The sequence below is a fragment of the Ischnura elegans genome, chromosome 9, assembly GCF_921293095.1.
Source record: "Ischnura elegans chromosome 9, ioIscEleg1.1, whole genome shotgun sequence".
Taxonomy (NCBI): Eukaryota; Metazoa; Arthropoda; class Insecta; order Odonata; family Coenagrionidae; genus Ischnura; species Ischnura elegans.
Window position 1 is genome coordinate 33,978,863 of NC_060254.1, and position 25,989 is coordinate 34,004,851.

At 37.1% G+C, this 25,989-nt stretch overlaps 1 protein-coding gene across 2 annotated transcripts; it reads left to right on the forward strand.

Moving 5' to 3' along the window:
* LOC124165533 (protein regulator of cytokinesis 1-like) lies at positions 1 to 25,716 on the forward strand. 2 transcript variants are annotated; one of them, XM_046542977.1, is made up of 12 exons: positions 1 to 165; positions 271 to 403; positions 482 to 580; positions 662 to 799; positions 992 to 1,114; positions 1,203 to 1,358; positions 1,586 to 1,750; positions 2,441 to 2,809; positions 12,944 to 13,102; positions 18,388 to 18,570; positions 19,770 to 19,898; positions 24,673 to 25,716. In XM_046542977.1, the coding sequence occupies exons 1-12, from the start codon at positions 137 to 139 to the stop codon at positions 24,967 to 24,969; spliced, it is 1,980 nt and encodes a 659-aa protein (XP_046398933.1). In that variant the 5' UTR covers positions 1 to 136; the 3' UTR covers positions 24,970 to 25,716. The 2 variants fall into 2 exon arrangements, with proteins under 2 accessions (XP_046398933.1, XP_046398935.1); XM_046542979.1 differs by having other exon boundaries at positions 19,770 to 19,911; positions 24,673 to 24,791.
* Positions 25,717 to 25,989: the final 273 nt, after the last annotated feature.

Here is a 25,989-nt window from a genome sequence, read left to right on the forward strand (position 1 = left end):
TATCAACGGACTTTTAAAGTGTTTGAAAAAGGCGAGGGCGGTGCTGTGGTGGTTGCAGCAAATTTGAAACAGCGGTCAGTGTAATAAATTAGGAGTTTTTAATCGAGTTTGTATTTGGATTTACTGAGGACTTTAAATGAGTAACATGGAGGCGACTGAGTTATGGTATGTATTATTATTGTAATGGTAGTTTTCCTTTTCCATTAGACTGCTCGTATTGTTACGGCGATTCCTAACTATGCAGCGAATTCTTTTACATGTTATATCTAGGCCAAAGCATGTCTCCAGAATAAATGAGCATGTTAAAAGCGGTGTTAAAACATTAAATCGTCTTTGGGAAGAAATGGGTTTAACAAAAGAAACAATGGTCAAAAGAATGGATATGGTGGAGATGTATTGTCGGGTATGTATCAGTCGTCTTTCAAGTATCTAAAAAATTCCGAATCTATGCATGATGAATTAACGTCTCGTTTTAATTCAGGACATGTTTAAGACAATGGTAGAAGAGGAAGAGGAACATAAAGAGAGGTTAATTGCTGACGTCAAGCGTATTACTGAGGAAGTGAAAAAGCTTGCAACGGTAAATATAGAGAATATTTGAGGAGGACGTAAATATTGTAAATGCAGATATTGATTGCAGTGATTTCATTTCTTTTTTAAGGAATTGGAGGAGGACATTTCAGTAGAAGAAGACTGGAAATCCTTAGTCGTTCTGGAAAATGAGTTGAAGTGCAAATTGGACGTTCTTCAAAAATTGAGAAAGCAGAGGTTTGACTCTTATTGGGAATACAGAGCAAAAGTAAGTAAACAATCACTTTCGATTTTTTACTAAAGTTTGTTGTTATTAATGCTGTAAAGATGTGTTAGGATGGGTTTGATAGGGCGGTCTGGCTATAAGTTATTGTCACCTGCTCACTTATTTCTTGCTTAGCTGTGCTGTCTTTCGCCTTCGAGTTGAAATGGGTCTGTTAATCATTCCTAACTTTTCCAGGATAAAACCTATAGCTTCCGTCTTGGAACTGACGAGTTTCCCTCGTACGGGGAAAGTAAAATACCCAAGTCTTCGTATTTAGAAGATTACAAAAAGGATCTAGAAATTAAAAAAATGGAACTGGTAAGCAATATTATTCTTGAGATTTTAATATAAACGTATCCATGCGCAAGGAAAATATATTCTTATGTTGAAGATTTTAATTACTTAGGATCGAATGGAAAAATTGTTTTTGGAGAAAAGATCCGTAATTCTCAATTTGATGGAGGAGTTGGAAGTTGAGGCGAAAACACCATTGGATAGGAATGTTACGGCGAAAGACATCACATCCATTCGTTTGACAAAGGACTTCATGACATCAATTCAGGTAAGGTTTGAATCTTTTCCTCAAGAAATGCAAGATTTTCCTCTAAAAGCATGCGTTTATGTTTTGAGTCTGCGGTTATTTAAATTTATAGTATGGTTTGGGAATATGTCATCTTTTCCTGTAAATAATTATGTCAAATTGATGGAATATTCGTGTAACTTCTGTGCTTCTTTTTTTTTATTTTCACATTTTCCTCTATTAATCATGCATGTTAATTTCTTTTTCAGCGCCGACATCAAGAGTTGGTTCAGGAATTGGAGAGCAGAAAGGAATTGGCCATTAAATTACGAGAAACACTGTCCCTTTTGTGGGATAGACTGTGTGTGTCCCCTCACGTCAGAGAGGCATTTCACGAAAGCCACAGAGGGCATGGCATGAAGACCATTAATGGTGTAAGTCAGTGTGCGAGTAAATTATTTATTGATTATTCTAAAAACACATTCCAATGGTTGGGTTGTAATAATATTAATTTTTGATCAGACCTTCGTGGGAAGGTTGTAATCCCGATGCTAGAATATTGATATTTACAGTTAGCTCTTCACTCGCCACTGAGTTGATCCATCTAATTTCGACTTCTCTGTATCAAATTGCACAGCAAGGGAAGTGTTTTGTAGAACTTAAATCTCATGGGAGATATTGAGTGGATGAATTGCCCTTTAAGAAATGTTATCATACCTCTGATGTAGGTAGATAAACGCGTGCAAACTAATGACTTTCTTCAAAATAATTTACTCAGTGAAATACAAATTTTGGCTCTCTCGAAAATTCTCTTCTTCATTATTCTTCTTCTAGTCTTCAGTTTCTACTGATGTGAGGAATAATACCTTTGCTAATTTTTGAATGATTTAGTCCTATAATGGTTGAGTTGTAAATGATATAATTAGTGGATATCAAATAGAGTGAAAAGGAAGGAAGAATACAGACCTAATCACAATGACATTAATTTGATATAGTGGGGAGAGACTGATAAGTTGATGAAGTGAGTTAGGGGCATGATGTGGATTGGCTTAATTGGAATGACACTTCAATATATGTTTTCGTACATATTGCATGTGTTCCCCTCATGGCCTTTTTTTTTACAGTTAAAAAAGGAAATAAACAGATGTGAAGAATTGAAGAGAATAAACATAAAGCAGTTCATTGAGGCTTTAAGACAGGAGATTGTGCTGCTAAGAAAGAGGTGCTTATGTTTTGACGAAGAAACTTCAGCATTTCCTGCCTTTGAGTCGACAAGCTACACGGAAGAGCTCCTTGAACTCCATGAACTGGAAGTTAAAAGGCTTCAAAAAGAAGCAGAAAGTTGTGAGCAAGTTGTGGAGTCATTGGATAAGTGGAATAATCTTTTTGAGAAGCAGATTGAATTGGATGAGAAAGCGGATCCAGAGAGACTTTTTGCCAACCGTGGTGGACAACTTTTGAAGGAAGAAAAGGAAAGGAAAGCTATTCAAAAGGTTAGATATTGTAATGCCAATTTCATTTTGCACACATAACTTAAAATGTTTATGCCATTGAATTGGTCTTTAAGTATGGTTGGATCAAATGAATATTAAGGCCGTTTTACACGGTACACGGAATTGCGCTGGTTAGAGCTGCATTAATTTCTAAAATGGCGTGGAATTGCGCGAATGCATGAACGAAATTAGAACAGGGGCTATTTTGCCGTCTCGCATGTGTTCTAGCAATTCACCGCTTTAAGGCCGTTTTACACGGTACACGGAATTGCGCAGGTTAGAGCTGCATTAATTTCTAAAATGGCGTGGAATTGCGCGAATGCATGAACGAAATTAGAACAGGGGCTATTAGGCCGTCTCGCATCCACGCCTTCTCGCATGTGTTCTAGTAATTCGCCGCTTTACACGACGCAATTTTGATAGCGCCTTCGCACGTACGTCAGATTGCGCAATTCCGTGTACCGTGTAAAACGGCCTTTATGTTATGTGACCTCAAATCTGGAAAGCTTGGGACCTAAGGGTTTCTGGATTTCTGGTCTTCATAGTATATTTTGTTAATTAATTAATTAATTTATAAATGCGTTCATGCTCTTGTGCTCGATATTTGTGATGCCTAGGTTATTAGTGTATGTTCACAGCGTGTGCTAACTTCCTACTCCTCCCAGAACTAGGCTCGGAGAGTGGAGCCACTACTCTGAGGTATTTTCAAACATTCGGGATATTTGGTTTTCCGAGTTTCTGGATTCCGGATTTGAGGTCCTCAACTGTATATCGATACCTCCACTCATAGGTGGATCTAGGGGGAGGGCACATGCCAAAAAATATGTAAGATTTTTAATACGGTCCCATTATCATTGCGTTTTTTTGTATTATGAGGTATCCTTGTGACCCCCCAGAACAAAATCCTGGATACGGACTTGCCTGTGCCCCCCCCCCCCCCCCCCCCCCCCCCCAAGAAAGAAATCCTGGATCTGCCCCTGCCTCCACTGTACTATTGCTCAACAACCATCCACTGGATCAAACCGGCTTTATCTAGGAGACCGACAATATGCATGCACTCAGCTGGCAGTAGCCGGGGCACAAAAGCTCAACTCCTAGTCTGCAAGCTTCAAGGGTGAGCGTTTCTGCTCTGGCTACTGCCATCTGAGCGCATGCGTATTGTTGGACTCGTAGATAAAGCGGGTTTGATCCAATGGGCGATTTTTGAGCACTTGTACAGTGGAGGTATCGATATATTATAAATGAAGAAAAATTAAATTGTTATCAAGAGTTTATCCAAGTTTTTATAATGCATTGATTGGTGCCTTTTCTTATCCTGAGGGTGCTATTTGCCCATTACTTTAGCATCAGTATGGATCATGACCATTGAATTACCTAACACTTAACTTTTGACCCAACTCAGTAGTGGAGCTTTTCTCCATGAAATAGTGAAATTAGTGCCCATAGACTGAAATCTGCTTAAAAACTAGAAATCAATTTGTTTATGGCCACACTCTGCCCCTGCACTTGCATCATTGGTCTCGCTGTTTCGGCTACAATTTTAGTCCATTGATTTCAGACTGTTGTGATTGTTCTGGGCATTTTTAGTGTGGCTTTTTTGGAAGGTTTGCATTAGCTTATTGAACTATCTCACACTACACTACATAACAAGTTCTTATTATAAACATTTCAGTTGTCTTTTATGCTTGAAACAGTTACCAGAAATGATAACAGGCATAAATGATGCTCAAATAATGTCATTTCTGTACAAGAAACCAGCATCTGAACATTAAATCTGGTCAGACTCCACCTGAGACTGTGCAGATAGAAACAAACCCATGGGCACATATTGGTACCGTATAAGCGTGTGTAAGAGGCGCACACGTGTAAGAGGTGCACCCCTATTTTGAGCATCGGAGCTATGAAGAAAAAAACTTTGCGGCATTTTTTTAATAGTATCGCGCTGTGTTTCAGACGTACGTACGTTTCAATATTAATTGAAAAAGGAAATTTTGATAACTGCGGCGGTAATAGTGGCATAAGAGGGAGTAGAAAGAGTTCCGATCCTCTCTTCGCATACGCCGTTGCTCTACGATGTTTGCCCTATTCATGAACAATTTTGTTTAAATGGTCTCGGAGGAGTATTGCTATAGAATTGCAGCCGTGGAAAATTTTTAAGGTAAAACATGACAGGCATATAGCATGAACCTTCCCAAGAGCTTGCACAACAATCAGGGCAATCTCAGCGCCGTAGGATAATAACCACGTCGTAGATTTAACGGAACCACACTCGGCCCTTCATCAGCCAATGCCTCTGCCGTTGTTTTTTCCTTTCCGAGACCCCACAGGAAAATAGGAAAACATCAAGTTACAGGGGAGCAATGGAAACGTGTTTCATCCCTACCCCGTATCACCAACTGACCTTGATCAATCTCCCAGTGTATGGAGGCCAAATGCTAGGTGAGTCATCTACTAAGCCCGAAGATATCTCGATAGCTTTCAATAATTGTATGACACACACGAGGTTCAAAAAAAGAAAGAGATCTAACGCGGCGCATATCTGACAGAATTTAAGTTTTTTACGCTCTAATTGTTTGACACAAAGATTTATAGTTACAACAAGGCTAGTTATATTCAAAATAGTCCAAACAGGACAATTTCGGAAGAAACAAGCATAGCATAAGCGCATGCATACAAGACGAGACGGACTGGAAACTTTAGGCAACGCAAACTGCGTATATCACATTGCTGCGCCTTCGCCCCTTCGCTTTGAAGGCAACGACGTCACATGCAAGATCGGACGTGTTCTTCCCGTGCTCCTTCGCTCATAGCCTCGTATAGAGCGTTCCACATTTAGTTGACAGTACGGGCCTTATGGATAACAGTGTTGCCAAGCTTCCGCTCCGCCGGCAGGCATCCTAGTAGCGTATGCAACCACACATCATAGAGCGCCAAAATGGTTTAGTTCAAAAAGGAGTTAGGGATTGCACGAAAGACGGCGTAAATTGAGGAATTCTTTAGCGTAAATTACAATGCCTTTGCTGCAATATATAATGAAAAGTCTTTTGCTATTTTATTATGCACTTATTCCATGCACAAGCTGAATAATGAATTATCTGTAATGTAAAAAATAACAATAAATTGAAGGATAATAAAAATTATCGCCACTCCTGAATGAGACAAAATTTCTATTCCTTCCATATTATGCATTATTTTTTTGGCTCTGGCTAGTATTACATGAGAGGCGATGTTTTATAAGACATCATCAATCTTTAATTTTTCAAAAATTTCCCGTACTTGGTTTATTGTAACTTAAAGATCTCTTTTCAAGCTAACATCTTCGAAGCTGATTCCCTTAATGTTCTCTTTCCTCCTCCTTGTATTAGGCAAGGATTGCAATTCCCTTGAGTAATAAGAGGCATTATCTACCACTATAATTGATCCTTCGGTTAAGTTTGAAAGAAGTGAGTGCTCAAACCATCTCTCGTAACACTCGCCACCCACTTCTTCATGCTCATCCATTGAGTTCTTTTTGTACAGAAACACATGCGATGCTTCTTTTATGAACCCATTTATCGTTCCTGCGTGTATAATAGCAAACCGTCCTCCTCGGGAAGTGGAGGCCAAGCCCAGTACTTACAATTAGTCCAGCAAGGAAGCTTGACGCGGATTTTCTAATTGTTTGTTTCGCATACTAATGTTCACTATTTGTCCAACATTAATCCAACTTTCGCCTGTGAATATACTCGTCCTATGTTCGCGACGATATTTTTTTAGCTGCCTTAAATAATTAATTGTGCCACCAACGAATAATATCATCCCTTTCGATAAGGATGCTTCTTTTCCGCCTGCGTTCGTACACGAAGCCTATGTCCAAAAGAAGACGATATAGTGTTGTCCTTTTGTAATCTGGGAGAATACTATCCATATTTACCGAGTTTTAGATGGATTTTAAAGTCGGAGGAATATTTTTCACGAAGGATTCATGTACCATCCTTCTAATTCCCGATCTCACAAAATCGTCGAAAATCACTGCTCTCGAATTTTTGTAAGGCTGTCTAATTTCTTTAGTTTTTGAAGGAGTTACAAATGGACCACGGGAGCTTTCCTTTCTCACTTTGTAAACAGTGGACTCCGAGCACCCAGTAGCCTTCGAAGCTTCTCGGCAGGCCCCACTAATGCTGAGAGATTTCCTTAAATACGAGAAGACTTTGAGCACCTACTGTCTTTCGCGGCTTATGAGCTTCTCACCTTTTCTCCTCTTCTTTGTATCGGACATATTGATTGGGCGTGTTACAGCAGAGATAAGTGTAAAACACACTTCACAATTCTCAAATTCAGCAGACTACACAACACTTGTTCACTCCAAAAAAAAATGCAATGACAAACTGAACGCCTTCGTAAATTCTACCCCCCGGCCCCTTCGGCTAGGGTCGATTTTGGTACAGGTTTTCTGGTACCCTATGAAAGGAACTCAGAAAAAAAACCCAAGCCCCCTTTTGTAAAAGGCGTGCACTGGATGAGAAAAAACCCAAGCCCCCTTTTGTAAAAGGCATGCACTGCAAGGCGTAGTGTTTCGCACAGATTATGAGATATTTTCTTTCTTGGCTTATGCAGTGGGACCGAAACACCCAAGGCGAAAGCGTCTTATTTCCAAGCCGCTTGCTTACTTTCGTGTATCAATGTATTCAGATAAAAACAATGCTTTTACGATGTATGAGTATTCTCTGTTTAGGATATTAAACAAATAGATAAATACATTTCATAGTATACATTAACAAAACACTCCTTTTCCGCCCGAGAATTTTCCCTCTGCGCGCAAGAAAAAGCAAGAAGCCCGCCCCGGCGGCGCCGTAATATTTTTTCTTAAGATCAAAACCTTGTAACTCGCTTCAGAATTGATGTAGGTTTATGTTTTTTTCACCAAAAATAACTTTGTAGTTATTTTTACATTTGATACGCAGCATATAGGGACCTACGACGTAAGAAACGTAAGGTAGTAAGCGACTACTTTTTACCTTGCAAAAATCAAAATTTTCTTGTCCTAAAGGGTGTTACGTCGGCATAACAACATTTTAACACATAATTTGTACAATTAGTGAAAACCGTCAAAGAGAAAATAGTGTGAAGAATTTTGTGCAGAAGATTCAATTCAATACAGACAACGGTCAGGCAGAAATTGCGAGAAGAAGATAAAGTAAAAAAATACATGTTCCTGACGGAAATTTAAGGAAATGTTTTTTATAGCTTTTGTTATAATTTTTATCGAAAAACTATTGGCCCCAATGAATGCAGCATCTCTTTCTACATTAGAATGCAATTTTTAATCAGTGCATAACGCAACATTAATTTTCGTGCTGTTATTGACAACACCGCGCTCCTGGCCTTATGGAGATTAACATGGGAAACGATTCTCCATAAGAGCCCATACTGTCAACTAAATGTGGAACGCTCTATAGCATGAAATACGGAGGGGAGGGAGCGCGCCCATTCCCCTCCGTATTTCGTTGCTTACTTCGAAGACGGAGGGATCGAGCTCCTTCCCCTGGACCTCTCCTTCCGCGCTCTTCACTTAAAAGCATTCCTGATTTCTTCCATCCACAATTTAGTCCAACGATGAACACACTCGTTCGAATTATTTAAAGCGCAGGATTTGACACCGATATAATTTTCAGTTGCAATAATCCTTATATTAGCGCCTGAAGATGATTTTTGGAAAATCAGGTCCTCAGCGTAATGGAAATTACTCGGTAAGACAGATATCGACTATTTACCAGGTATGTCCTTCAAAAATACGCGTTTCTCTACGTTAGATAAAACCGATTACTATATGCAGTATAAATGCCGCGGGATGCCCACTCGTGGCAGTAAATTTAGCGTGCCCTCCGGAGCAAAAACCCCCGCGCGATCTTCCATGTTCACTTCTGGGGTACCGACGTGACGGCGCGATGCTTACAAGAAAAGCAAACAGGAGCATTTTAAAAATACGTCACTAAGGGAGAAACTTCCCTGCCTGCCACTTGTTTTTGACCTAGGATTACAGATGACTGACTCACACTGAAAACCAAGGCCACTCAGTTCCCCTTAGACTTGCGACTGGTGAAGGGGAGGGGTGAAGATAAGAGGCGCACCCTCAATTTTGGCTGCAAATTCTGGGAAAAAAGGTGCGCCTCTTATACGTGCTTATACGGTATTTGACAAATATTACCTAAATGCCCTCACTGGCACCCTGTCCTGCGGTAAAATTTACACAATAGTATAGCTGAACAAAAGACAGAAATGCAACCCTAATCGGTCTGTTATCCGTTATATCGTCCGTTTCCAACTAACAAGAAGAGCAAGCTGAAATTATGCATGACTAGTAAACATCATTAGCGTTTAGAATTGAAATATATTCAATGCGTAACCTAATTTCTGTGCACTAACTTTGGGTCGGGATGATTTAACAACGAAACCTCCTGGAAACACTTAGGATACACAAATTTCTCCTTCCTCTTCCTCCAGTCTTGGATGCATGATTCAGATACACCATATTTGCCTCCAGCAACTTTGTCTCCTATTTTTTGGCGTTGCTCATAATGTAGTTGTGTTCTCGCAAACTATGACCAATTAGCTTTTTATTTAGAATTTATATTTAGGGTGGCAACTGCAAATTATTTCAAAACTCTGAAGGATTTATACTCATTTAATCCTCTTTTACTGCACAAATAGAGCAGGCAAAAGGGACAGAAAAGCACATTAAGTAAGAAGGGACATCTTAAAGTCTTGCTACAACGTAATATGTAATTACGTTGTTATATGTTTTTAACAACATAGCTTTAATGCTTACATTTTTTGTGATAAACCTTGCTACAGCTTTGCAATACCATAATAAGGTGAGAAGCCAACGTAGTAAAGACTTCAAAGTGCCACACCCCCTCACAGCAGCGAATGGATATGATGGCTCTACACTAGCACCTTAACACTAGAAGGATGGCAGGGGTCATTTGACCCATTTTCAGAATTCAAATTTATTTTTCTCTTATTAAAATATTTTTTAAAGTTTTGAAACTTTTTGGCTTTGTTCATTTTGGTCTATATTTTGCTAAATTAGTGAAAATTCAACAATTATGTTTTGTTTTAAATTTTTATGACGTGTTATACCTAGAAGGACGGCTAGGGGTCATTTGACCCACAACTGGTTTTCGCGGTAATTTCTTACCCGTGGGCCCTTTAGTGCCATGTATATCATATAATCAGCAAGAGGCTAGGGTGGTAGATGGTTTGCTTCATTTTGAATCTGGAAGTACCCGGTTCAATGCCAGTTTCGTCCCAAGGGCTCCTATCTGTATTCGAAAACCTAGGCATAGCAACTTGTTGTGCACAATCTTTCGATATTTTTTGGGCAGCAAAGGGAAATAAAACCTTTTCAATCCTTGATTTGCGTAAATTCATGTAATTATGATATTTTTATTTTGTTTTATTTATTGTTCAATGATTATTGTATTACCCACACCGGAAAATCGTCACGTATCCCAAGAATTGTTTTCAGTCGTCCAAGATTCAGAGCTCTTAGAGACATTATTTTCAATATCGACTCATCAGGTTTACGAATAACTTTCATTTTTCTGGCCTGACGGCACTGTCACTTGACCTAGCCCCTTTGCCGTGTGTCCAGCATTAGTGCCGCCTGACCCCGTCGGGGTTTGGGGCGGGTTGACTGCACGCTGCGTCCTGGGGAAAAGTCCTGTATCTTTTTGATAGAGCGGAGGAATTGGGTGGACTGTAAAATTCTACTGTAAATACTACCCTTGGAATCCGCATGTAGGTTGGAGAAAAAGCATTACTGCACGTTCCTGGAAGATACGAATCAGGATACGGTTGGCGGTTGAGTCCCTGCCTTTCGAACGGCAATTAGCGTTACATCTGAAAATTTTGTCCTTTTGTATGAATTTATAATGCTCTCCAGCTCTCTATACCTCCAATGCAACTAGAGAAGATTCTACCATAATGTGCTTTCGTTTGTAGATTTTTTTGCATGCATATTAGTAGCGAGTTGAGGAAGAAAGTAAGAAGTTGAGAAATATATCAAGAGAAGAGAATCATCGCGATTCAAATAGCTGTAGGGAATATTGAATATCAGTCTGGAAGTGAATCGTAAACATCAGTTCAAGGACATTCTGACCAATCCATCAACATCTGCGTGTGATGGAAGCGACGAAGTCCAAGATAGTGAATTCGATGGCAACTTTGGCGTGATAGCAAATGCACAGCTCTATCCAACAAAATGCAGCTGTCCTTTTATGAGGTAAATTCCAAATAAACCAGACAAATTTGGAATCGAGTACTGGGTTTTGACAGATGTGAAATGAAAATACAGCCTAAATGAATTTCCATATTGTGGCAAAGATGATGATTGGCCATCAAATCAAGCGTTGGGGAAATAAATAGTTACTAAAGTGACCGTAACATACAAGAATTCAGGAATAAATGTAACTTGTAACAATTATTTTCCATCCATCCAGCTGGCAGGAAGTCATAAAAAAATGAAAAACTTCTCTTGCATGGACGATCTGAAAAAAACAGGCGTGACACACAAATATCTATGACTCCTAAAATAGCCATGTAATCCATTCAAAGCGAGTGTTCAAAAATACCTTAGGCCATACTCTTACGTAGAATCAGGCAAACTAGAACAATAATGTACTTTCACTCAGCAGCATGATCTCAGACGACACTATTTCCGAAACGAATAAAAGAATACCAGAGACCATCCTATTTCATAATAAAAACAAAGTGGGGATAGATATGATGGATAGCATGTATCAATTTATTTACACGTCTCCAAATCCAACAGCCATATCTCCACGGGCACAAAAAAGAAAACTGTGCCAAATACCATGAAATTGAGTAATTGCACCAATTTCCTTTCCATTTTCCAAATTCCTTTTCATGTGCAAATGGCTGGTGTCCTAACACCCCCTGCCACACGCTTTTAAGTGGCTTGCGGGTTAGTGTGTAGATTTAGATGTAGATGAATAAATCGTCCAATGAACGCATTCAGAGCAAAAAATATTTTGTGGAAACAGCGCTGAAAAAATACTGTCTGTCTGAGATTTACAACAAAGTATCAATTTAAAAAAATTTTAATGCAAATTTTGTAAACCCAGTACCCCTATTGTTTAAACATGAAACACAACTTTTGTATTGAATGTATGTATTTTCATTATTTGATTTGAAATCGACTACTACATACGGTTTAATTCATGATTCTTTAAAATAATTGTTATTAACTTTTGACGATCGGAATAATATTTAATGATGTTAAATAGTGTTTTTAATGAACTGATTCAACAATTAATACGATTAAACTGAATATTGGTTGAAAATTAGGCATTTTATTCCAAAATACATTTTAGGGGTCAAATGACCCCTAGCCGTCCTTCTAGGTAGCGCGAAACTCCCGTCCTCCTAGTGTTAAGTGACCACTTAAGTTGGCTCTATTTAAGGTGGTAGTGTAGGTGTCACCAGCTTCCTTTAAGTTTCCATGGTGTCATAATCGAAAATAACATAAACGAATGCACTTAGTAAAATCCCATACACTGCTATTGAAACCATTGCATTGGGCTTCGGATTTTAGTCCTGGGGATGCCAAAGGGGATGAGATATGGTGATTTAATGGGACGTGGGAGGAATTGAAGGTTAAAATTTAACATCAATGCTTTTAATAAAGGAGTGTAATTTGACTAAGTGTTTCCGTTTACGTTATGACTATGTTATTCCACGAAGTCAAGCTTAGTATGTAATTCTAAATTCCTCTGGCTCCATCATCTCTAGCCAAATAGCGTTTGCTCAGGGACTGAAATCGGTCTTTCCTTTTAACCTTCTGAATCCAAAATGGTTAATTCACGGAGTTTGGAAGTTTATTTCAAATATCAGTGGCTCTGGATCACAGAATTGCTCTCCTAGATCTTCATCTGTCAACATCACTGTTTCCCGATATAGACAGTCACAGCACTGAACTCAACTTAAAGCTCAAGTTTAGCTACCACACCACAATTAAGATTAGACTTAAGTGAAGTCAATTAAGTCTGTAGTGTAGACATAGATTTGAAACCAGTGCACAGCTTGCATGAAAAAATACTGTATTTCAGCATAATTATTTTTCTCTTTTAGGAACTTCCAAAAGTTGAAAGCAATTTAAAGAAGCATTATTTAGCATGGTGTGAATCCCATGGCAAGACCTGTCAATACAATGGTGTGGAGTTAATGCATTACATAGAAAACAGGTGGCATAATTACCATGCTCAGAAAGAAGAGGAGAAACTTAAAAGGGTATGTCACATGAATTTTTCTTTTAGTATTTCTTGTATGATTTTGGAAGCCCATATGTACTATCACTCTTCCAATGTCCTTTAAATTTGACCTAATTTGTTCTTTTACTGAATGTGAAATAAAACTTGTGGTTATTTGACTGCCCCTGTGGAAAATTGTTGCTTTACTTTTTAAATGAATCGGTGAGGTGAATTGTTGAGATGCCTTACGCCAATCCTGAGCATGACTGTATCTAAATGCATTCCTTCATGAAGGAATATTTGAAATATTGGTCTGCAAATGAAAGGACTGGCATCCATTTATAATGAGCATGCCTTTTGCGTGTTCATAAAATATTTTTAAGTGATGATACTTTGCTTGTGGTTTCCTTTGACAAAACTCCCAGAATGTTCAAATGCCCATGAGTTGTTGAACTATTTCAGGTACAGTCGGATCCGAATTTAACGTCTTCGCGTTTGTTTTTCCAAATTTAGTGTTTATTTTTTGGGGATTCATTCCATATCTGAACAATGTAAATATTTTCCTTACGTAGCATTTCCACATTCTGTGTTTCTCTGCATTTAAGGTCGTAAAGATTTGTTTGCCCGATTTAATGTTTATTATGGTACGAAAAATACGAAAACCCAGCTGGAATTCCTTGGTGGTTGACTTCAACATCGTAACTCTGATGAAATTTCTAAACTCCTGAGGTATGGACAATTTTTTAGATTAACTCCAGTTCTGTTGAAGATTAAAGCTTTTTACTGAGCAGAGTTTGGCTAATCCTTAGTCAAGGTCCAACCATGATTTATTTATAACTGGTGAGAAACAAGGTGATCAGCACACTGCGTAAGCAACTTCTCCCGGCTCCATTCAACCTGCATGAGGTCATGGATGTATGACAAAATATGTAGTGTTAGCCATCAAGTTGCATCACCATCGACTTGTATGAACACTTGAAGTATGATTCTCCTATTTAGGTTGACATCAGAATCCAAAATGTGCACTCCAAAAGGCATTTTAGTGGCTTACTTGGCCGAGGCGATAGAATACACTGAGTTGGAAAAATTCCTGAAAACCTTCCGTTAAATAGATATTCCGTAGTTTAGAATAATAGATTAAGGATCTTTTACTGTCTCTTTTTTCACCTGTCTATAATGACGCGAATTTTTGGGGAATTAGATATGTTCATATTATTTTTGACTTGCTATAGTCAAAATTCACTAACTCATTACTAACTTGGTATTCTATTAATAATTTTTTTTGGATCTATAACACTGTGATGAAAATGATGATAATTCATTGAAACCCAGGTCGTGCTATGTAAAAAAGAAGTGGTATGAGTAATAGTGTAATACCTATGTCCTAGAAAACTTGTTATAGTCAGCTACATGTCACTTTTATGGAATAAGTTTATTTAATTCTTCGAGACCTCTGAAAAGTGTAAAAATGGAATCAAGTCCATGCTATTATTCTGCATGGGAATGCTTTTAAGTTATTGTAGATTATAATTTTCTTAAAATATAATCCACTCATTGATTTATTTTACTCCCCATTTTTTAGCTCTCTCCTGAAAAGTGTTATGAAACCTTCATAGTGGGAAGAGAACATTTAATCAATGAATTTTTTGCTGCATGTGACACCAGTGGTGTAGCGAGGGGGTTGAGGTCCAGAATCCCCCCCAAAATATGAAAACACAATTATGTAATTGTGTTTTTATTAAGTACTTTGCTTCATCATTTGAGGAAACAAATTGTTGTAAAATCATGTATTTACCAAAGATTTCTATGAAAAATGAAGATTTTTCCTATGTAACAAGTGTTGAAATTAGTTTAAAATCCTCTATTTTCTACCCTTTTTTTTTTTTAAATTTTCCCTCGGACTCCACTGGTTTTGCACCCTCGCCAAGTGAAATTCCTGGCCACGTTATTATTAATAGAGAGCCATTCCAAGCATTAGAGACCCTAAAACCTGAAGAAAATGACTGTTCCTTATTTAGTGCTTTTCCACATTAAGTGTTGCAAATTTTGTCCCCCCCTGAAAAATGTTGAATCAGGATTATTTTGTATTTACTTATTTTTACAAGAGTTAAGTTCATGTAAATGTATAATTAGCAATAATTATACTCATACTATGCATTTTATTATAATGAAGTATGTAACAGATGCCTTCTTTCTCCTTTGAAAGGTATTTACATTGCTGGTTCCTCTGGGTGTTATTTTACTATAGTACTCATTGTCTTTCTTATCAGAGTTAATATCTTATTAATCCAAAATAAAGAAAGTTTGATACTGGCACCCATTATGTTTGAAATAATGTCATGATTGTCAGTATAGCTGATCACTTAATGGAAATTTTCTTGGTATTTTATTTGAAATTCCATAAAATGAATATTATGGGCACAATTAATGTCCGTTAAAAGGGACACTTTGATACCATATTTGCACAAATCTAAGACAATGTTTTATCCCCTGCAGATTAGAGGGTTCATCTCACACTATTAGATGCTTAAGTCTTGACTTTAAATGCTGCTTAATCTAAATTATGTATGTAGTCCTAAATTTGCTGTAATGATTGCTGTGCATCAAAAACCAATGAGAGAAATGGCAGCTTTGTAAATGAGATCTTTTGATCTTCCATTAACAAAAAAATGGCAAAAGGCAAAGTTTTGCCAGGCACCGATCAGACATCGGGTGAACCCCTTAAGATCCGCATGTTTGCCTGAATTACCCTGGGTTTGCCTTAGAAAAGCACCTGTTTTTTCATTTTTCCTGTGTTACCTCCTCTGGTTAGAAAATGATTTCATAAATATAATTTTGAAAACTTAGTTCCATTACTTTTATTGGCCATGAGTTGGATATTAGCCTGCCGTAACTAATCTCAGCAGCTAAAGATTTCAGAAAAGTGCAGATCATCTTGTTCTCGCTGTGTTCTTGAGGTAAGGAACTTGCATGAAATAAGAAATTCTTTTTTTTTACTGAAGCATAAGAAACACCATGATCGTAGCTCCTGAGCTTCAAATTCTTGCCAGGGGCCGATTGTGTAACTTGTCTACCTTTTGATCGTTAGAGATTCATTCGCTCTCAATTGAGCTCACGGTATTGGAACATTAGCTGAAGGTGCGATTGTGTATGGGCAATCGTCAACAAGCTATCGAAAGTTACGATGTTGTCATATTTAGTTGAATTTGGTATATGTTTCGCAATTTTTTTCCTCGTGCACATGCGCAGTAAGGCTGAAATTGCCTGTGTTGTTTTGAAAAGCTAAACTAACGTAAGAATATTGGTTTCAGAGACAATAAGCCTATTAGGTTTATATTATTGAAAGAATTTCACTTAGTGTAGAAAGCATTCTTTTTCTATTCATTATTATATCCTTTCATTTCTGTTAGACAATAACAGATATTTGGGATAAATAGTTGTTGCTCATATACTGCTGATTATTTTAAAATGTTGCAGTGAGTGTATCTTTACTATTGCATTTCGCCAAATGATAACTTGTTTCAGTTTTTATTAAGTGAATTCATTTAGATAAAATGTATGAACGTATGTTCGATGATGCTGTTTTTCGTCTCTCCTTTTCGCCTTTCTATGCCCCCAAGATCCCTACATATTGAATATCTGATAGGAATAAAAACTCACGAGTGTGAATTAGTACGACATGTTTTAATGATAGTCGTTAGATAAACAGTTAAAACAAACATCACATATGAGACACAGTCTCCGGCGTTACCTTGTGAAACTGCTTCATCATAAAATAAAAATACTTTGTTCTATTCCACACTTCTGCAATAAATAAGTTTCTTAATGTTCCAAATCATAAATATTCTCTACACCGCAAACCTTTCACCTCTTACTTGAAAGGAAAAGCAAATAAGCGTAGTCATCTTTGATATCTCCTCTCATCTCAAACACCCAAATATCATCTATAAAGTTGTACTTTGTTGAATAAACCATATTGCATTGCAGACATTTATTGAAGTACATCAAAATAAAGCCATTCCACTGAATTTACGAGGTTACTGAGAGCTTAAAATAAACTATTATTGATAAAATAAATCATTTTTCTTGTCAATATCTGCCCATTCCGAAATTAAATTAAGTGTTCCAAAGTAAATTAAACCTTATCAAGAAAATAATTTTGCAAATAGTGCAGCTACGTTTAAATCAAACATGTGCAAAAGATAATTTCATTGCAACTGCACCGATGTGACATGGCGAAGGAAATTTGAACTTGCTCATCTTTGTGCCATTGTTAACCAACTCGCACAAATTGCATTTATTTCACCACTCGTTCACATCATTAACAACATATCACTCTGATTTAAAAATTAAATTGAATGCATAATTCACTTAATTCCAAAAAAAGACATCCATGAAAGGTAATAAACATTTTAATTCAATCCCAAAACTCACCTGTGAACAATTGGCGATGGTCGTAACGTCAAGTGATGTGTTGACGACGAGATACTTTCAATCGAGACCTGGAAAACTTTCTAATGTAAGTTACCCAATCGCTCCTTCAATTGTTATCGAGCAGTTCATCTAAACTCCACGGAAACCGGATCTTTACCTTTGAATGTAAAGTTACTCAATTTGCCCCCAGGTATCTCTGGTCTCAGGTTTCCAATAAACAATAAGAACATCTTAATTAATCTTTGAAAACAACAGAATAGCAAATAATTATGTGCTCTATGCCTTAATTTACACCTTTAAGGTGATCTTCCGGTTGCCTATTCAGTAGTGAAGTTCTCGTGCTCCACTATAGGCATTGCCACTCGTAGACCTAATTATTAAAGGAGGCATAGTGTAGGCCACCCTAATACTTGTCTTCAGGAGATTTTGAGCAAAACAGAAGGGACTATGGTCGAAGGTATACAGTAGTTTTTTTTTATAATTGAATTTTTTTCCCTAGTGTAGTTCCAAAAAAAAGAATATTGCCTCAAAATCGTGTTCGTCTTAGATTCGTGCAAATAAGGTTAGTTCACATCTCATTATTTAGATGCTGACTATCAGTGGGCACTATTTATGTATATGATGGAAGTGATTTTGGCTTTTTTTCAAAGTGATCGAAGATATGAAGTAAATGCTTTAGACTTTGATTTGGCCATTACTTTTTTAGTCAAGGTAAGTTTTTGATTCACTCAATGCTTTTTTGTGGATCTTCTGAACAGCTTGTTCTTGTCAAGATAACTAGAAAGTTAATAGGAGAGAGATGGTGGTAGTCTTGTGTATAACTTTTCCATGATTCCACTTCTATTATTATTATTATTTCTTCCATTTTTCTGTCTTAATTTTCTATTTTAGAAAAGAGCGAAAGAAATTCTCCTGGATCAAGAGGCTAAACTGGGGACCCAAGTTAGTGGAGGCAAGAGGAAATACGCGATAACTCCTGCCAAGTCGCCAGCAACAAAGTCACGTCTCCTAGAGCATGCTTCTTCAACTACCAAGTCTAGATTGAAAACTACAGCTGAGAACGGGTTTTCACAGGTAAAGAGAAGCTGTTAGATCATGTAAACATTAAGTTGTTGATTGCGTTTGTGTCATCCATTACTTGTAGACTTATAGCAAACCAGCAATGTTATTAAATCCAATGGCGTAACTAGGAATATGCTTTGGGTGGGGATGAGATGGCTTAGGGTGGGAAAATTTTTGAAAAATGACATGCCTGAATTTACCTTTTACGTAATTTTGGCACTAAAAATTTAAATTCAAGCAGATGCAGTTATTATATTTCAAAACTAGGCAATATTTTTAAATAACTTTATTTCTCTGATGCTTTGGGGGGGGGGAATCTATCCCCTCATCCCCCCCCATAGTTACGCCACTGATTAAATCAACTATTTCACGTGAACCGTTTGGTATAGCATTTCAAAATGGCTTCATTGTTTTCAATTACTGTCTACGAATGCTTCTCAGACTCATCATATTTCATTAAAAATGCATCAATTTCAGCTGATTAAGAAATGCCTTTAGCAAAGACCTAGGAAAGGGGTTTATATTTTACTGGGGAGAATGATTTTTCTTCGGCAAAGGTGTTGCTTTACTTTAAAGGTGGTATTGTGTAGTTTAGAAGTAATCATCTACCAAATTGTTTTTTGCTAAGACCCTCACAACAATTCATTCTTCATGGAAAATAGTGCTGTAGTTCCAGCTGGTTGTAGGGTAGTGTCCGTCATCAAAGAAATCAGAATCCGTTCAGTGCTGCTTGTGCTGTATCAGCGATGTATAAATGATGCGCAATTGATTTTAATTTGGAGATCAAAGGTAAAATTTTAGCTTGTTTTGAAAAGCAGATGATGCCTCTCTTACAACTATTATGTCCAATTTACAGCTTTTGTTTATTTGACAATAGGTACAGATTTTACATCATGAGGGATAGGGGAGTTTTCATTGCCTGAGCGTATGTGTTAGCCTCTCAGAAGCCCTATTCTCTGGAAAACATGCATTAAAATTCTCCCTTTGGAAATATGTTGGAGTGAAAACTTTTGCTTCATCAGTATTATTTTTTAAACTTCGTACCCTATATTCTAACTGTACACCCTGCTACTGAAAAGCCTGTATAAACTTTTTATGAAAGGCTCACACTCCTATTGCTACTCATCACTACTCCTAAAATTTGCTTCTATGATTACTTGGGTTTCAGCGTTATCTAATTGATGCTAAATTATGTTATTTTGTCTTGGCAGGTTTCCCAAAGGCTATTTGATAAGCCAACACTACGAGAGATGGGTGAAGAGAACAAAATCCCAGCAATCATTGAAGACCATGCAAACACCAGTATTGCATCCACCATTGCGACCTATGCTGACTTTACGGTAAATAAGAATGGTGAGAGTGTTACTAGTGTTTCAGAACTAGCATTATTAGAGAGACTATTGAGGGTCATTAGTTTTCATCAGTCTTAAACTTTTCTTGTTAAGAATCCCATGTGTATGTCAATTGTCCAATCTTTCTGCTTGATCTTAACCCTTGTGTGTGGTGAAGTCAAATTTAGTGTTTTATTTCTGATCCAGCTGTTCAATTTTTCTTGTTGCCTAAGGTTCATAGTTTCTGAAGGTAAGGGTGTTCATAGTTACCAGAGGAAGTAATTTGTACAAACATTTGCTGAAATTTTTATGAGGGAACTAATTTCATGTTTTGTATTTATTCACCTATGATACTCATTGTAAATTTTACCAAATTCGATTTGAAAATTAAAAATATGCTGACAATCTAGCTTCAGTAGTACATAGTTGTTTTCTGAAAATCTTAGTCATTTGCGGAATACCATACTGCGCTTATTTCATTTAAATTATTACAGTATTATTTATGTAGGAAATTATTATGTGAAATAATAGAATGGTGTCTTAGTAAGATACACTAGTTTCTCTCTTTGCCGAAAGGAGCTATAAGTTGACTAATCTTGATGCCCAACCAATGTGTTGCAAGAGATCATCCTCCTGTCAAAATTAGAATGTAGAGACTCATTACTAATCTAGAATTCCCTAAGTAGTCTCTTTGACGAGCTCTTTATTTAGTCTAACGTCATTATAACTTCCTCCAATTTTGCTGTACAACATTTACTATTCTGTTCCTTCATGCCCTAAGATTGACTTTCTCATCGCGTAGGACAGTTATCCTTAAAATTTTTAGCATGTATGTAGTAGCAATGAAATTTGCTTTCTAAAATTCTCCATGCGAATAAGAAGGTTTTTTGTAAAAAATGTAATATATATTGCTCATTCCCTAATTTATAAATTTTGTGCTACAAGATAATTTTTAACACATTGAATCTGTGAAAAAACCACCTGGAGCATTCCAGTGTTAAATGGAGCATTGAGGTATTTAATTGGCAGATCACATGCACGCAATGGCTATAACAACATGCAAACATATATTTAAGAACACCCTCCTTCGGTTTACTTGTAGGTATCCACTCGCTATCCAATATTTTATCTCCTGTGTTTTGTGTGCTAATTAAGTTTGTTCCTTTTAATAAGTAATTTTGTCTCTCATTTATGCTAGTCTGATTAACACCAGTAATACCTCATTTCTTCTAAGTTTAGATTTTTTGTATTGTTTTTGTACATGGATGCATGTTTACTAGAAATCTAAGTAGAAATTACTGACTTCCTTTCCATTATGAGGCTTGCATAGAGCTTCAGGATGGATATCAAATTGGAGAGTGGGTGAGGGTTGATGTAATATTTTATGCTGAGAGTATCTATAAATATAATATCTTTATCTATAAATATTTATAGTTTAAAACATCTTTAAAGATAGTATTCACGCATTCAAAGACTTTTATTCACGTTAAAAAAAATTCTTACGTGCTTTCGAAATTCCATCCTGTTGTGCGGGTGGGCTAACATCTGCTATCTCAGGGGATCGTAATGCGTTGCCGGCAGTTGACGATTTTTAAAACTAGTCTAAAAACAACTGTTGTGTCACCCAGGCCCTTTCGTAGCTCATCGAAATGACAGGAAAATGCTACTTTAAATGCCATTTCATAGCTAGCAGAGTTTATGAATGATAAATCATTTTAATTTGAAGTCCTCCGAGTCATTAGCAGCTACGTGAAACAGTCTTTAAATGCCTTGAAACCTGACCCAGGTTTTCCTTCCCTGAAAATGAATGAACGAGAATGCATTCTTTTCCAAAAGAATATCGTCTCGTCAACACTAGATCTAGTTGAGGGGGAAAGGAGCCACTTTCAATAACAGCTTGGAGTTCATCAGAAAATGTTGTGGTGGCTGCGCTATCAACACTTGCAGATTCACCTGATATCGCCGCACTGAAAATACCTGCTTGCCGTTTAAATTCTGGAACCAACCGCTTTCACTAAATGTCTCGGAGCGATTACCACTCTCGTCTTTTTGTACTGATTCACCATGAACTTTCCGTATGTGTAGACCGCTTGGTTGAAGTTGGTGCGGCTGAGGTCACTGATATTTTAGCTTCGTCTTTATTCAAAATAAGGCATCGTGAGTTTAAACTTCCACGCAATATCGCTTTGACGCTCTCCATTTTCAAAGCAATTGACCTCTCTCAAGTCTTCTTCTAGGTTTATGGTTTTTCTTGATAAATTCTTGATTTTTCTACACGCATTCCTATTTTTTGCCATATTCTCTTGGTTTTTACTCTGTATGGCTCTATCTAAATCACCTTCTTCTTCTGAGCTGTATTCCTGAGACGCAGAAGGCCTATGACTGCGGGGAGGGAACGAAGCCATTGTGTTTGAGACTCTATAGCGGACCCTTTTATGTGTTGATGCTATTCATGCGCAACTCGGCCACAGCTCCATTTCTCCCCCGTGAATACCGATGACCTTGAAGGCTTTAGCGTAGACCCTCTACCTGGAAGTCAATCGCCCGGTAACCTACGACGGCAAAAATACGTATCAAACCGTATTGCTGAAAAAAAAACTCATTTCCACTAGCCCCACGCTTAATTAACGATCTAAATTATTTATTATCATTCTGTTAAGGAGACGAGATAAATCTTCGGTAGGCCGGCTATCTGGACCCAATGACGAGTAATACTTTTGGCAATTGCACAGCAATGAATTTCGATTAATATATAAACAAAAAAGAAGATTTGAGGCAAGAAACAATATTAATATGCGTAAATTGATAGAAATTACGTGTGTACTTAGCGCAAGTTCACGTTTTATCACTAGAGTGTTTTAAATTTTTGATTAGGCTACACTGCGTTGCAATGTTTCCCCGAGGAACGAATTTGCGCTATATCGAAATTGCGCTAATCGAAATTGCGCTATACGAGACATGGGTGTACCTACATATCTAACATGTTTTGTGACATTGGTATTCCCCCATGACCAGGCACTTCCATGCAGAGGAAGGTATTATCCCAAGGAGTATGACTGAATCCTTTACGGTAAATTCCTTATTTGCCACTGCATTCCTGAGGGGTCTGAAAATAATGACTAAAAAATGATTTCGAGCATTTATACTAGTGGACTTCCAATAAAAATCCATGCACTGATGGTATCCATCCCTACAATACTATGAAATACCTGTCAATTCACACTCCAGACACTCAATGTTGCAAAATGGCACCCATCTTGTAGCAGATGATAGGAAATCTGTAATGGTGGCCATGAAATAATCACCTCCCCTACAACATCTTCCTAATAATCCCCTCCCCCGTACAGGTTTGCGAGTCATGTTGTTTTCATTCTCAAGAGGTGGCAAGGTTTAATACAAATTAAAAGCATATGTTCTGATGACTGATTTATTGTGGATCATCCAAGTACAAAAATATTAGATATTGGGTCACAACATTAGAACAATGCAATGATGAAGACACTAGAGCAAAGTCATGGAAAGTCTATAATTTTTTTGCCATTTATTTTGCATTTTTTAACTTTATCAACCCTCACCTACCTCAGGACCCGACCTCAAGATCTGTAAGAGCCTCTCTCTAATTATTATTACTATGTACTATTTCCTGAACAGAGGACTATGTTTGAATAGGGTAGTTTCCTTCATCAAAGAAAACGAAGGGCATTGATTGTGATCGGTTACCCACCATTAGTGTACTCATAATATACAAATTATTTGGTTTTAGAAATCCCAGTTAAGACAAATGTTAATGGTCAATTTATACCTCATTTGAAAAAGGTCAGTTTGGCACCCATGCGATACCACTCCATGTGACGTCACAGGTGCCTAGATACCATACGTGTAGTCGGGAGTTTTACATCGTCTGAGATTACCAATGCATGCCTGTGGCACAGAGCTCAGGGGAACATGCCTTAATAATCACCTATTAAAATTGCCTATGGTCGGAAAGTTTCCTTCATTTGATAGGGTATTAATAATCCTTATTTAAGCCAAGCACTACCTGCTAGCAGCCTGCATCTTAGCGGTGCTCATAGCCTTGCACCAAGGTGGCCTCAAAAAGTGGCAGCCGGAACCAGGATGACATCACGCGGGCTTTTCCCAGCATTCATACTTAGCCATCACATTTTCGGGCAATTGAAATTTTTCACTTTTTAATTAATCGTAAAAAATAGATATCGTCATTCAAAAATCTAAAAGCATGAAATGCGTACTCCAGGAGTAATAATCTTTCGATTTAGACAAAAAAATAGGAAACCACCCTATTGTATGAGGATAGGGAATCTGTCCATTGTGCTCACAATCAAATATTTATGGTTAAGTAATGATGATAAATTAGTATCTGAGCTGCTGTCAATGGATGATATAAATGATTAAAAAAATGGAAGAATGGATGTTACCATACCACTGAAAAGTTTATTAAACTTATACACAGGTGGAAATGAAGTTTTTTTTAAACTCCTTATTCATTCCTAAGTCTGAGCAACTTTTGAATTATTTTTTCAAATATCAAGAGGTGATGTTCAAACATTTCTTAAAATTAGGACATGTTTTCACAAATGATTCAATGTGCAATTTGGAACTTAGCTTATCATTGTTTTTTGTAATCAATATTCAATTTATTGAAAATTGTGTTATTTCAACATGTAAAAATTCCGCTACATCACTCCTGGGTCTTTGGATTTCATTTATATTTGATTTGTTTGTAAATTTTCATTTTTCATTTAATTTTTCTCCACATCCACAGCACCATCTGGAGGCAGTCAATAAAGACGTAAACTTCAGAAGCTCTGTTTTACCGGAAGCTCAGAAGCCTGAGGATAGGCACCCCACGCCCTTGCGTCCCCTTAAGAACACGAGATTGGGTATTGTCAACACTCCTGGGTCAGCCAAACCTGCTTCAGTTATGAAAACCCCAACGAGGACAATGAGCCGAATTCCGGGATATACTCCGTCGAGGACTCCCCAATCAGCTCGGAATTTAAGAAGTGTATCAAAATCTCGGGGTACTCCTAAGTTAACCCCACGTCCCTTTTTGGTCTAATGACATTGTTTGTACCAATGGTGGGAAAGTACCCTGACAAGATTTTTGCCGTGATACTTTTTCCCCGATATTGTACTGAAGTATTCTTTTATAAATATATTTTTGTACATTTTTTTAATTTAGAAACATTGTACCTGCACTATGTCATTGGCTGTAATTTAATTTTTGAACAGGTATTTGTCCATTTTGTACGTAAGGTTTTACTTGAAATTTTATGCTTTATGTGAGGATGATTTGTTTTTTTATTGAAATTTTATTTGTACTGGCATTGGAATTTATTAGTACATACTCACCTGTCTCGCTATCACATTAACCACTTGATTGCAGTTTTACTCTATGTACTTCAAAAAAAGTCACAAGTTTTTGTCTTAAGCACGGTATTGGTTGTATATTGATACTTCGAGCATGTTTTTGTATCCATGAATGAAAGAGTTTTTGTAAATATTTTGTAATTTCATATTCATTAATAACTTTGTATATTTATGCTGCATGTACAAATTTCAATGCATTTTAACCTGTGATCAACCACTCCCATTAATTCCCATCCAAGATAGGGATTGTGAATGGCAGTGCTCCAAGAAGTTATTGGTCTCAGTAGGGTACAGCTGATAAGTGTAATGCCCTTGATGAGTGGATATTATTTCCTTTTAGCTACCTGCAATTTTCACTTCTTGAGCATTTCATAAGAGCTTGACAGTGGAAATTTGTATGTGCACTAGTTAAAAATAAATAATACGATCAAAATATTATATGACTGCTAATTTTGTTCCAGTTTTGTATCTTTAATTTCAAATGCATGAAATCATTTTTTCCATATTCCTTATTTATTCCAGGAATAGCTCTGTGATATGCTTTTTAAGTTACTTAAGTTACTAATATAAAGGACGCTTCTCTCTCTGTCTCATGTCACAATTATTTTAAAATGTGACATTTTACAATAGTGCCATTAATATAGCGACTCTAAAATCATGTAACTTCTTACTTTAATAAAATACTTGGGCTTGTGGTTGAGAGGGTTTC